General features: G+C 35.7%; 1 protein-coding gene across 10 annotated transcripts in view; it reads right to left on the bottom strand.

Moving 5' to 3' along the window:
- STAU2 (staufen double-stranded RNA binding protein 2) overlaps positions 1-14464 on the bottom strand; it is a 295810-nt gene that overhangs the window by 61829 nt on the left and 219517 nt on the right. The window contains exon 11 of one of the 10 annotated variants that reach the window (XM_057734234.1): positions 7159-7205. The exons of 7 other annotated variants lie outside the window; for them this stretch is intronic. In XM_057734234.1, coding sequence (XP_057590217.1) covers positions 7176-7205 — 30 coding nt within the window. In that variant the 3' untranslated portion in view covers positions 7159-7175. Of the gene's footprint in view, positions 1-7158; positions 7206-11764; positions 13494-13649; positions 13683-14464 lie in introns of those variants that run through there. 2 more of the 10 variants (XM_057734233.1, XM_057734235.1) reach the window with 2 other exon arrangements.

Genomic DNA, 14464 nt, shown 5'->3' with positions numbered 1-14464 from the left:
TCCTTCTTTTAATCTTTGGAAGTGAAAGCCAAGGCCACTAATCTGAGACCCTTTTTTTCTAATATAGTCATTAATGCTATAAATTTCCCTATAATCACTACTTTAACTATGCAGACAAATTTTAATGAGTTGTATTGTTGTTTTCATTCAATTCAAAATATGACCTCATTTCCCTTGTGATCTCTCTTTTGACCCATCCATTATTTAGAAGTGTGCTTTTTAGCTTCCAAATATTGGAGATTATCAATATATTTTTGCTATTAATCTTGAATTTAATCCTATTGTGGTAGAGAATGTAGTTTGTGTGATTTGAATCCCTTCAAATGTATTGAGGCGTGTGTTATGGACTAGAATATGGTCTGTAGAGGTGAATGTTCCGTGTGTACTTGAAAATAATGCGTATAGTGTTCAGTGGAGTGTTCTATAAATGTCAGTTGGGTCAAGTTGGTTGATAGTAGTTAAGTTTTCTGTATCCTTACTGATTTTCTGTCTACTGTTCTCTCAGTTATTGAGCAAGGGGTGTTGAAATCTCTGACTATAATTGTAGATTTGTCTTTCTCCTTGCAGTTCTATCAGTGTTTGCTTCACATATTTTGAAGCTCTGTTAAGTGCATAAACATTTAGGATTGTGTCCTCTTGATGAACAGGTCTCTTTATTACCATGAAATGATCATCTTTATCTTTGGTAATAATCTTTGTTCTAAAATCTACTCTGTCTCATATTAATATAACCATTTCAGATCTTCTTTGAATACCTTTGAGTGCAAAGAACAGACAGCCATGTATATAGAACAATCATCTCTATAAAATAACATCAATTCATTAACAAGTTCTGTGTGGTTGCAAAGATGACATTTGGAGGTGGGCAGTGTGATTCCTCAGACTGGCAGTATCAGCATCACTTGGGAACTCGACAGAAATGCAAATTCTCAGGCTCCACTCCAGACCTACCGAATCAGGATTTCTGGAATGGGGCTCAGAAATCCATCTTGTAATAAGCGTACCTGGGTATTTCAAGGCATGCTAAAGTTTGAGAGTCACTGCCTAGAGTCTGTTCTCACTTCTAATTCTAGGAATAAGTATTTGGATGAAAATACTTATTGTTGGTGGGGAGGTGAACCCAAAAAACCTTTCTCAAGCTAGAAGGGCATTTCTGCAACCTTACACTTATATAATGTTGCCCCAACAAAAGGCCCATTTTTTTAATGTTAGCTATATAATAATACTCCTGATTAAGTGTAATAGCAGAGTAAATAACTATATAAAGAACTAGAATTTGTTTTAAACAGAATCATATTTCGGGAATATGGGGAAACATTCATTGCTTTGAGTTTTCAGATGTGATTTTTGAAGGTAGGAAATGCTGCTGGTGGAAACATCATAATGAATTTTCACTGCATGTGACTACCGAGTCTTGGGGATGAATCAAAGTGAGGGATGACTCAAAAACTCCCTCCTCTTGAAACAGCTCTACAGGGTGGAACTTTTGTTTCCCTTAAGGTCTAGTACAGAGGGTGGGCCATTTTCTGATGAAGTTTCCTAACTGTGCAGTTGGTCTGTGTATATGTAATCTTTTGAGCGCTATCCCACACAGGTGGGATTTTCTTCCTTTCATATAAATGTACTTTTATACCTGGAGAACTGCTTTTTGCTGCTGCTATGAGTCTCTACCATTTTTAAAGCTCCTCCCAGGTGTGTGGCTGCGCTCGGTTCTTTATACACATGATCTCATCTAATCCCCACTATTACCCTTCCAGGCAGGTGCGACACTCCTCATTACCCACAGGTAGAGCAGCACTGCCAGTGGGGCTGTAGGTAAGGTGGCAGAATACTCCCTGAATCCAAATCCAAGAGAATTCCTACTGGGGCCACCACAGCTACTAGTTATAACTTCAAAACATAAAGAACAAAGAAAAGAAAAAGACTCATGATCTAAAAAAGGCTCTTTTTTTTAGCTCAAAAATTTAATAGACATTTGAATGGTAAGCAAGTCGGTTTATTTCAGCATACACGACATATTTCTAGGTATGAAAGGGGTCCAGAGGAAGGAGAGGAAAATCCTTGCCCTGGCACTCGGTAAACTGACTACATGTCATACAGCCTCACACAAACACCCTAAGCCAAAAGAGTTCTTTTAAGAAACAGAAGCAGAAGTCATTTCAGTGTATCACCTTTCATTTAATATGATCTAGACTGACTATGTATTTGCATTAAATGTACTAAGTTTTATTTTAACTGAAGTCTTTTATTTGAGTTATGAACTATATATACTACTTAATTTTTTTCACAGTCAGAAACATCGACTCATTAATTGTGGTATAGAAATTTTATCACATGGCAATAACTGAGGACTGCAATATTTTTATGTATGTTTAATTGATTTGAACCACTCACTAAATAAAACTTAAGAACTCCATTTTCGGGATCAGATGGAGAATTAGGTTCAGATTAAATATGGGTACTATTTAGCCAATTGGGATGGCTTAATGGGTGGTTTTCTCTACGAAGAATGGTAAACAGAGCTCCCATACCTTTTCTAATTTCCTTGTATCAGAACCAAAAATAATATTTAATATTTGCTTTGTACCTTACACAAAAAATTTTTTTAAAAAGTCCTATGCACTGAGTAGTCAGTGGTCAGCAAAAGAATTTGAAAGCCTAAAAGAAGAAACAACATTGGAGGATAGAATGGTTGGTCTTTCCTCTTTGGTATCTATTTCTAGTAGCATAAAAATGGAGTTACAGAAAAAGTGTTTTCAACATGCTGATAAAAGATTAAAGAGAATCACTTGGTTTGAAGGAATTTTAACAACATAACATTAAGGGAAGAGGAGGCTGTAAAATAAAACCAAAAAGCATGTCCACAAGAACTTAAAGAAATAAGAGGGGAAAAAAACCCCTCACAAATTGTCTAGACAATCATGACTAATCATTGACTTGGTTTGTTATAATTTCAAATTCACTCCTCTTAAAGTATGTGATTTATATGTGACCATTTACACAGCTCTTATCTATAATTTCAAAGTTTAATGAATTTTCTTGATACTGAATTTTTAAACCTTTGAAATCTTATATTTCAGTAATGTACTATTAACTTAACATTTAAGCCAAGCTGCATGATCTAGAGAAAATACAATCTCTTCTGATGATTAAATTTCAGTAATTGAACATAAAAACATTTGGAATGAGAAGGGCTGTATAAATGAACTGTCAGCATATATTACAACATTACAGGGCTGCTTAGGTAAGAAAATGCTCCTTGAAGAAGTTGGCAGAATGAGCAGCCAATTGGAAAAACAGAGGAAGTGAGCTATCGCTGCAATAATGAGGAGGAATTCCATTAAGGCTCCAGGCCAGGTATGTGAAGGAGGTGTGATTGATATGTGGGACTTGGAGATTAACTGTGTGGGACATTCTGAGGCCGTGCCTACATGCATCAAACATAACTCTATATTTGGTATCAAGAGTTTGACTGAAGTGGTGTTTACAGAGTCATTGCTCTTGCTAACTCTTTTCTTTTAAATGCTAAGGATTTTGTTTCAGCCATGGCGTCAGCAAGGGAGCATTTTTTTGTGAGGAAAAGAAAAATACAGTCATGCTCAGAGTTAGTCTCATACTAAGACGTGATTAGTGTTCCCTTTCAGTGTCAACGACAATTTAAAAGGCTGCGTTTCACACAAAGACAGGATGACAATGACCATCAAGTCCCCATGTTCCCATCAGTAGGTCCCTCTGGATACTGTTAATAAATGGTAAGATTTTAGAAGCCAGCATAATGACATGATATAAAAACAATTTTAAAAATTTGATATTTATGAGTACGGGAGTATGGAAGAAGTCATTGTTTTGAAGCTGCTTCTAGAATTGCTACAGAGCATTGGAATTTAGTTCAAGTTAACATAACATCCTTGAAATGTTAAAAGACAAAGGTTTCGTTCCAAACATATATTTCTAGTGTAAGTGATCATATAATGGAATAGAGGTCAGCTGGATGGATTTGAATATTTTCAGTCTTTAAAACATTTTTTCTGGAATACAAGTGAAGCACTGGAAATCTAGCGCAGCAGAACCTTGTTCACGGATGACTTTTTATTACATGAATTCTGATATAGGGAAGGTTAAATAATGTTTCACCAAACCTACCTATTACTTACAATAAAAGGATGTATGATATCTTCGTTTGTAAGGGGGATGTCAGCCCCATTTACCAACACCCAAGTTATAGAGAAAAGGTCCTGCTTTTCTGTTTATGTCTCCTGCTATACACAGAAGAACGAAGCAGCCTGGGATTCCTAGTTCTGCTAATAACTCATTATGTGACTCAGTTAAGGCAGTCAGTCAACTCTCTATGGCAATTAAAAATGCAAAAACTATGCACACTAGAGGTTAGTTTAAGATTCCTTACAAAGTTTTCTCCAATAAAATAAGGTTTGATAACTGGCTCTGACAGAAGCAAAAGACATAATCTTTAGGTATTTGCTTTTTGTGTACTCTATGATTTAGTAATTTTACATCATAATTGTACCTCATCCTTATTCCAAGACCAAATTCAGATGGACACATTCTAAATCCCACGGGCAAAAAGAAGCAGCACAGCAGCCAGCATTGTCAGAACAGTCCCTGTTATCTGAATTCATGATGCCATCCTCGACAACAGCAACTGGGATTACAGGCAACTTTTAAAACATTGCTCTGTTTTGCTTTTTAGAGAACGACATCCCTACACTTTCAAAGTAATAATTTGTTCTATCAAAGACCACAGTTTACTATGCTATATAGCCACTGACTCTCTTCTCTGCACCATTCTGTATACTTAGGAGATGATCCTCAGCCCTGGAAGAGTTTACAAACCAGTGACAAATGGCTCCAAGAGAGAAGTGAAAAGTGCATGGAGGTTCAGGAAGGGAGGGATCTGAACCAGCCTGGAGAATTAAGAAATTGGATGTTTATCCATGTTTCTGGATAAAGGTTACCTCTGCAATGGGATTTCAAGAACTGAATTGACTATGAAAGAAGAATCAAGAACAAAATAAACAGTCAGGAAAGCCCAAAGAAAATTAGGTGGTTTGGCCAAAGCCAAAGAGTGTCTGTGGGATAGTGGGAGAAGAGGCTGGCAAGGAAGTTTGGGGTATACCGTTTAGGATCTTGAATTCTTCTGAGAAGGAGTCCAGACAGGGAGGGAAAAAATGGAGGCTAGGCCTCTCTCCATGGACAACTAACCTGAAACTGTGTCAGCTAAGTACACGATACACTGTCACTCCTCTTACTGACTGTGTGCTCTCAGTGAGAATAGGAATCCCGTGTGCTGGCTACTGAATGTCCAGGGGGCTGCCCCTAACAATACACAAACTTCTGCTGAGTAAATAAGTAAGTGAACAAATAACTAAATCTACTAATTAAAAGTAAATGTGAAGTTTTTAATGTTACTATTAGTATACCTCTTGGTGCAAATAAGTTTCTGTGTGATTTGTTTCAAGTAAATGAGCACTTCAACAATTCAATGGAGTTTTCTTTCCTCCACATTACCTCCTTTCTAGGTTACTCAAAATATCACAGAAAAATTAACAAATCTTATGTGCAAGGAATTGATGTCATAAGCTTGTATTAGAGGCTGGTTTTGCTATTATTAACTGTCTATTTGTAGTAAAAGCAAAACAATTATTTTACCAAACATTACATCTAATAACAGAAAATACTCTATCAGTTTTTCCTGAAAAATATCTCTTCTCCATATCTGCTTTTGAAAGGTTGTTTTAAGCTAGAACTCCAAGAAAATCCCTTATAATGGTCACCAAAAAACATACCTAATACTTCAGAATTTCCTCTCTCATTCGCCATTGAACTCTTGAAATGGGTGAGGGCGATAAATGTAACATGCTCTTTCCCTCCTACCCGTGGCATCATTCAAGCAAGGAAGTATTTTAATGGTGCCATAGCTTAAGAACTCTCTTGTCCATCAAGCTGCCAATGCTATCCATTGGGCAGTTAGGGAAACAATGCAAAGAACTTCCTTCTGAAAGGATTCTCCAGAAATTACTTCTGGGAAGGACCTTGGGACTCAGTGCCTGCTATTAACTCTGGTAGGCGGTGGGGGTGGAGGTTGGTTGTATTGATAGAAGAGAGGGACCCTGGTGTTTCCTCCCCAAACTGAAAACCACTAACTGTCACTGGAAATTAATAAAGAAGAGACAACTTGTGAATTTTCTGTAACAGTAGAAGAGACTCCCAAACATGGCAATGATTATGGATGAAGAATGTACTTTTCTCTCCTTTCACATAAACACCCAGGAGTGCCCTTCTATTTGATAAAGAGGGTGACAGGGGCTCTAATTTGTTTGTTTGTTTCATGTCCAACTCTTGCCTGTTCCTGCTCTGCAACGTGAAAAAGAACACTTTTCTTGCCAACTGCCCACATAAGGCATCCTGGCACATCTTAAGACCTTTAAATATATCTGTACAAGGCAATATTGTGGCAGTATTCTCAACGCTGAACAGTGGTCACCAAATTAGCTTGACTCAGATTAGCAACTGATACCACAAAAGAAAACCAACATTTGGGATCTAAGAAAGGAGAGGTTAAAGTTACTTAAAAACCAGAATATAAATTTTCATTAGGTACAAGCTATATATAACAGAAATGAATTCACGCTTTACAATGATTCATAACTTATATTAACTGATTGTGATGAAATATTTGGGAGAATAAGTGATTCTGAAATATAAATTTCCTTATCTAATTTGGGGAAAAAATCAGTGTACTATAAACAAAAAACATTTTGTGTGATGAAAATATTTAATCCAGGCAAAACAGTTTCAGTTTTGTGGCACAAAGTTTGTACTCAGTAAATGTTAGGGAGTATGTGGGTGAATGAGTGAAAATTTTACCATAAACATTTTTTGTCCTTTAAAAGAACACTGGGTAATATAAGTGTACTCTTATACAGAGTATAAATCTGAAAATTACCTTTATTTATAAACATAATTTAAAATTCCAAATAAAAAGATGGGACTAAAATCAGAAAACAATATATATATTTTTTATATTTTCACTGTGCTATTCACATCATGTTTGCCTCCAGTCGTGAATGTTCAGAGGTTAAAAAATATGTACAAGCTTCCGGTTTAGAAGATGAAATTCATCATAAAATAGCTTTTGATTACAAAGAATCCAGCATTTACGCCTCTGGTAGTCCAAGGAAATAAAGCTGTAATAAAGGAAATAAAGCAGTAATAAATTGCTCCAAAGCAAAGGTAAAATGACCACTCAATTAAGCCATAACTCTAAAAATCACCTTGAGGTTAAATTGGGAAGAAATATGAGGAAAAGGGCAATTAAAGATCAGTCTTTTAAATTTGAGGTCTCCTCATTGACAATGAACGATTCAGTTACTTAAACTGTTTTTTGCTTTTTTCATTTATGAGTTGCTTTTACCAATATTTCATTCCTCAACAGAGGAAATAAGGAATGCTCTTAAAAGAGAAAAAAGCTATACCAGGCTATCAAAATCTTTGCTAAGAAAAATAAACGAATCAAGATTGATCTCCTGGGTTTCTCAGAAGTTCACCAATTCCAAATGTTCACATAAGTTTCAAAAGGGAAGAAAACAATAAAGCTTCTCTATAACACGATGCTTAATAACTCATGAGGGGTGGTGGTGCAGCGGTTCATAACAGCGGCAATTTGTAAAATACATTTAACTATAATTAAAATAAGTACACATTTATTTTCCTTTCTGAAAAATTCAAGTTTCTATTCCCCAGTACTGAGAAGTATGGGTCAATTCTGTCTACCAATTCTTCAGGGACTTTCTAGAATAGTTTTAAGAAAAGATTGAATGTGCTCTTAGCAATACTTTGGCAGAAGGGATTGTTTTCTCAAATTTAAAAAACTAACAGCAACGTAACTACTAAATATGTCTACAGAGCAAATGCAAGGGAGACTTCCTCTACATTGAAGCACACTGGCAAGTTGTTTCTTTTTCAAGAGGGCTTCAATATTAGTGACTGATAAAGCAAATTAAAAAAAATTAAAAATATTAAACACATTACTGAAAAAAAGACTGGTTATTTCCCCTTGTTTTAAAATTCTCTTCCTGCTTCTTTTAAAGTCTGCCAAAAAGTTTGCTATAAATGTCACACAAATGGAATGGATAAATACTTCAGTATGGTCGAAGGAGGCCTTAATCTAATGTACCCCTTGTCTGTCAGCTAATCTCTCCTGGTTTAACAATCTGAGTTTAACTACTTCATGATGAATGAGACAGGGTGCAAATGACCTGAGTGTTTCAGCCCATAAAACAGGCATAGGGAAATAAAACTTGCAAATCTGATCACTAGCCTTAGACTGGCCATCATTGGCAATACAGTTAGGGTTTCGACAGAGACTAACAGTTTTAAAGAAATTATCTGAGTGTAATATTAGGTAATGAAATGCCAATAATTTACATTTAAAGTACCATTTACCCGAAAGCAGCCTCCTATCTGCAAGATCTACTGTTACATAACTGAAATGCGGAAAGCTCTGAAATGAAAGGTGGCGAGCTAATTGTCAGAGGACCCACTGAGGCTGAGAGTTTTGTAGACTCAGTTTTACAGAAAGTTTCTCGGGAGCATTAACATGTAGTCACATTAAGGAAAAAAGACTCCAGTTGTGAACAGCAGTAGGTCTATTGTTCAAGAAGAAATACATTTCAGGAGGTTCATTATCAAAGAAAGGGTGGGGGGGAATCCTTTTTGGCATTCTGCATATAAAATCTTCTCAAAAAGACATCCACAGTTTAAAAAAATTCCACCTACTTTTACTACTACAACCCTTGTTAATTTTCTGCAGTTCTCTGCTCTGACTTAAAAGTCATTTCCTTAAGAAAACAGATGACAGACAACTTGAGTGACTGATTATATTGTGCCATCACTTTGTTTTTCTCCGAGGCCTTGGTTTAAGAGGATGGATGTTAGTGTAAATGACAGAAAGGGGAGCTTCGCATAAGATTTCACTTCTGTTCAAAGACAAGCTAATGTAACCTCACTGCGGTGCAATCAACTTGACAAATGGACACCATGCAACCCTCTGCCTCCCACTGAAACCCGAGAGCCTGATTTACACAATGTTCCCCCTGTAGAGGGAAAAAGACTTCATGCTGCTAGGCTGTATAATGGGTTGATCTGATAATGCTTTGCATGTCATGAAATTTGATAATATGGAAGTGAAATGCATCTCAAAGAATGAAGAAAGTTAATGAACTTGTAAAACTACACTTAAGTCTTTTAAGGCCTGGATAAACAGAAAAAAGGACTTAGCTCAAATCATAGAGAGAAAATGCAGCAGCTCTCATGCCTAACTCTGCAATCAATTAAAGATATATGGCTTTTACTTACAATGAATAAGAGATCCTAGCTCTAAGGAGTGCAGCTCTATTTAAACAATTCAACATAATCTGTAGACCTTGGTGTGCCTTATCTTTACCATCAGATTTTGCCAGCCCTTAGTTCTTTACCTCAAGAATTTTACTTTACTTTATCCTGCTAAATTATGTCCCTGGAAACGTAATATTTTTCCTTTTAAAGTGGGAAATTTCTGAAAGAATTTACAAATGCTACCATATTTTACTACTATGTTTTACAATTACACTACTATAATCTGCAAAGTTAACAGAGAGTTCACCTGGAGATTTAAACATATTCTAAACCAGTTACGGACACACACACACACAAATCACAAAAATAAGGGCTTCAGAAAAAAATATAAACTTTTGCCTTAAAGACACAGTATAAATTCTTACTTATTCAAAGTATGAACGTTTAGATAAATTACTTTGAAAAGAAATACATGGTGTAGTATATTTTGCAGGCAAGGCTGCTTTCCAAATCCTCTGTAGTAAAACTGTCTGTTGGAATTAATGCTTGCAAATAAATACCATGAATGTAAACTGCAATCAGAAGCAGTTTTAACACATGTAAATGTTGAATGAGGTAGAATTTTAGTCTTCTGTTTACTTTGCTGTTGTCACAAATAAAAAAAGCACTTACGAAAACATTTCATGCTGAAGTGAATGGATTTCAACAGCTGCTGATTTGGTGACATGGAGAACCCCAGTGGAGACATCCTGCTGAATTAACGTTTTGGAAATGTTAAAAAGAAACTTCAAACAGACCTCGTTTAGCAGGCGGTCAAAGATTTTGCTCAGTGGGGATCATGTGAAGGCTAGCAGAGCAGCCACTCAGCCATGAATCAGACTTGTCAATAGTTGCCCGTTTTCTCAACAGGTGATTCAGAAAGGCACACAGGCTCTTTCCCCTAACACTTCTGTGTGTGCTTGCATGAAAATAATTATCCTAGGCTTCTGCTCTGACATTATTTAGGAAGGCACAGCATGCGCGGTTGGGGAAATTGTAGTTTAAGGGGTTTAAACACATTTAAAAATCTTTTGTACTTATGTTCTTTTCTAACCCAAAATATTTAGCTAAGCTATATTTAAAACCTACTGATTTTCAAACAAACTTTCATCCTAAGTTAGAAAGCTGGAACAGATTCCATCAAAGAATTACAGAACAGCAAGGAATCTTGGAGATAACAAAGATCAAGCCCCTTGTTTTACAGATGAGGAAACTGAGGTCTACAAAGATTTAGTAGAAATGTAAATAATTTGTCAAAGATCACATATGTATTTCTTGATGTCTTAGGACTCAGAATATACATCTGCTGATGTCCCAACTCAACAATGATTATACTTACCCTTAAGAAATAAATCAGATTTTAGCTTCATCTAGCAATGTTATACCAAAAATACTTCAGGAAAGAAACCGTTAAGCTGGGCAAGATCTCATAGTTCAGTGTTTCCTTGATGTGGCATGTTTTGATTTTTTTTTTCTTTAAACTGGCCACAAAGAGAGTTAATGGAAAATTCCTTCCCCACATCACCAAGAAGTGGGAGTGGAGTGGGGGGATGAAAAGAGGTCTAGTACCAAGCTTTGTTTTCAACTCGCAACATTTTAAGAGTTTAGTACAAATATAGAGTACAAAAATAATAAAGCATTTCATTGTTACTGATTCAGATTGGCATTGTAAACTGTGCAATACAAGCTACTATTATGTCAGAAAATTACCAGGTATCCATTAAATGAGCCCAGACTATTTTCTATTGTTCAAGGATGTTTTAGCTGCTTTTGAAAGCCCAAGTACAGAGTTCAGTGCAAGTTCTCAGAGGCGACTCCACAGTCAGAGCGATGCTCACCAGCCTAGTCAACCTCACCTGTCCCTCCCATCCATACACGTCGTTACCAGCAAAAGCAAAAATAGAACCTGAGGCTTAGTAAATCACCTCATATTTTCAAGATGTACCCTGTTGGAAAATACTTTCCACATAATTCAGAGGCAAAAATTAGGAGGAATCATAAGTAAATGACATTCCTGTAAACAGACACACACAACCATAGGGCCAAGTTCACTAATTCTTGTTATTAAAATAATACCTTTTAGAAGTTTAAGTCCCCCTATGGTAAGAGGAAACAGGTACTCTAATACTAAGGTTGATGGGAGTGTAAATGACAGATTGGGTTTATACATCAAAATGAAAAATGTCCTCATCCTTTGACCCAGAATTCCCACATATAGAAATTAACCTTGAGAAGATAATTCAACAAGCAGGGAAAGATATATGTGCCAGGATTTTTCATGGCAGTATTTTTTATGGTAGTACAAAGCTGGAAATTAAGTTAAAATTAAATTAAATGAAAAATTGGCAAGAAAATAAAGGTACATACATGCAACGGCATACGTGCGGCTGTTACACATGGTCGTTCCCTTAATATAAAGCTGTGATAACGCTATTAAAAATCACCATTCATTAAATATAAAGTACAGTAATATTAGCATAAAGATTGGCAAATCAATTAATGGAACAGAATAGAGAGCCCAGAAACAGACCCACATTTATTTGGTCATTTGATTTTCAACAAAACATCAAAGTAATCCAACTACATTAGGATTCCCTAACTGAACACCACGTGTAAACAAACAAACAAAACCTCAGCTCCTTCTCTCACCACACACAAAAATTAACTTTAGATTTATCTTAGGCCTAAGTGTAAAAGCTAAAACTATAAAGCTGTTAGATGAAAAAAAGGGGAATATCTTCACAAATCAGGACCAGGCAAAGGTTTCTTAAAACAGAGATAAATAATCATAAAATAAAACTTTATGGACTGCATCAGAATTTAAAACTTATGCTCATGAAAATACATTCGTAAGAAGAAGAATAAGGAAGTCAAGACCAAGAAAAGAATATTTGCAAAGCATACATTTCAAAGGATTGGTATCTAGAATACGAATAAAGAACTCCTATAACAATAATAAAAAGACAAACAACCTATTTTAAAGTGGGCAAAAATTTGAACAGACTCTTCACAAAGATACATGAATGACCAATAAACACATGTAAAAGTACTCAACATCATTAGTCATCAGGGAACAATAACTTAAAACCATAATGAGATACCACTACACACCCACCATTATGGATAAAATTAAAGGGACATACCCCACGTTGGCAAAGATGTGCAGCAACTGAACTCTGTGTGCGGTTGGTGGGAGCATCAAACGGTGATGAAATATGAAATGTACACCTACCCTGTGACCCAGCAATTCTACTCTTAGGGATTGATCCAAGAGAAATGAAAACACAGCCATAGAAGACTTCTACAAGAATGTTCACAGCAGCCGTACTCATGGTAGTTAAAAACTGGAAACAGCTCAGGTGTCTATCAAAAGGAGAATGAATAAACAAACTGTGGCCTATGCCTATAATAAAGTGCTGAACTATTTGGCAGTAAAAAGAAACAAACCACAGATACACGCAACCACATGGATAAATCCCAAAAACGTTTTGCTGAGTAAAAGCAGCATTACACAAACGGGTGTACACTATATGAGTTCATTTATATAAAGTTCTGGAACAGGCAAAACTAATATATCATGGAATAATACCAGAACAACGGTTGCCTTTGATGGTGGTGAGGGCTGGGATTTACTGAAAAGGGACCTGAGGGAACTTCTTACTGTGGTGGTAATGTTTTATATCTTGATAGGGGTTTGAGTTGCACAGGCATATGGTCAGAACTTGTCAGCTGGTACCCTTTAGGATTTGTGCATTTTACTGTATGTAAATTTTACCTCAAAAGGAAACAGAGGAACCGTAAACAAATATTGAACTCAAGTTAATGACATGTATGTTAAATTATTGGGGGGTGGGGGGAGTATATGATTGTCTGCTCCTTTGAAATGCATTCCCCCAAAGAAAGATTAATAGAGAGATGCTTAAATAGAGACATACACGATGAAGCAAGTATAGCAGTCACAATCGCAGGTGATTTACCATAAGCACGTACAATTTTTCAAAATAACATTTTTCCAAACTGACATTTTACCTCTATGAATAGATACTTCTTTCATCTTTGTATGCAATGAAGTTTGATGACTGAATGATTTTCAAGTCCATCTATGGCAAATGTCAAAAGAAAATATAAAAACTAGTTCAGTTTGATCAGTGGGTCTGAATATCAAAGTTTGTCACTTTTTGAACAATATGAAAATGCAGCAGTAGCTGTACGACCTTCTATTAAAAATCTATAACTAATGAGAACCTACTTTATAGCACAGGGAGCTCCACTCAATGCTCTGTGGTGACCTAAATGAGAAGGAAATCCAGAAAAGAAGGGATATATGTATAGGAATAGCTGATTCACTTTGCTGTACAGCTGAAACTAACACAACATTGTAAAGCAACTATATTCCAATAAAAATTTTTAAAAAAAGAAAAAAAAACGATGTAAGGAAGTATAAACATATAAAGGCGCGGAGTGGGGGGAGTGGGGAGAACAAACTGTAGCACTACAATTTATAACACATACACAATAAACAAATTACTCTGAAAAAAAAAATCTATGACCTGTCTCAGAGCAAAGACTCTTTTAAAATGATCCGTATTATCAATAAACTGTAAGCCACTAGCACTGTAATTAGAAATACAAAAATTACTAAGAAATAATGTTAACTTACATATTAATGGAAAGTTTTGTTAACAAGTAACATTTTAAGTTTTATAGATTACTGATTTATACGCATACAGAAAGAAAAACAACATTTTTCCAATTGTGTTGTATCAACAAAATGGAGATAAATAAATCACAAGACACTATAGAACCCCCCAGGGTCAAGCATAATACGAACATTTTATTACAACCTCAGAGTTCCTTTATCATGTATTTAGAATAAAAACCTTAACTCTACTCCCATTTCTAAATTAATATATTTTACTGATAAAAGGAAGAGTTTTTACTCTTATTTGTTGAGTATGATTTTTTTATTTGCAACTGAAATAATGAATCTACTTTACATCACATTCTGGGATGGTTGACTATAACCCAAAATACCACGCAAGGAAACTGATCTGTTCCAAGTAGAAGTGGA

The sequence above is a fragment of the Hippopotamus amphibius genome, chromosome 5 (assembly GCF_030028045.1).
Source record: "Hippopotamus amphibius kiboko isolate mHipAmp2 chromosome 5, mHipAmp2.hap2, whole genome shotgun sequence".
NCBI lineage: Eukaryota > Metazoa > Chordata > Mammalia > Artiodactyla > Hippopotamidae > Hippopotamus > Hippopotamus amphibius.
This window is presented reverse-complemented; position numbering and strand designations above follow the sequence as displayed.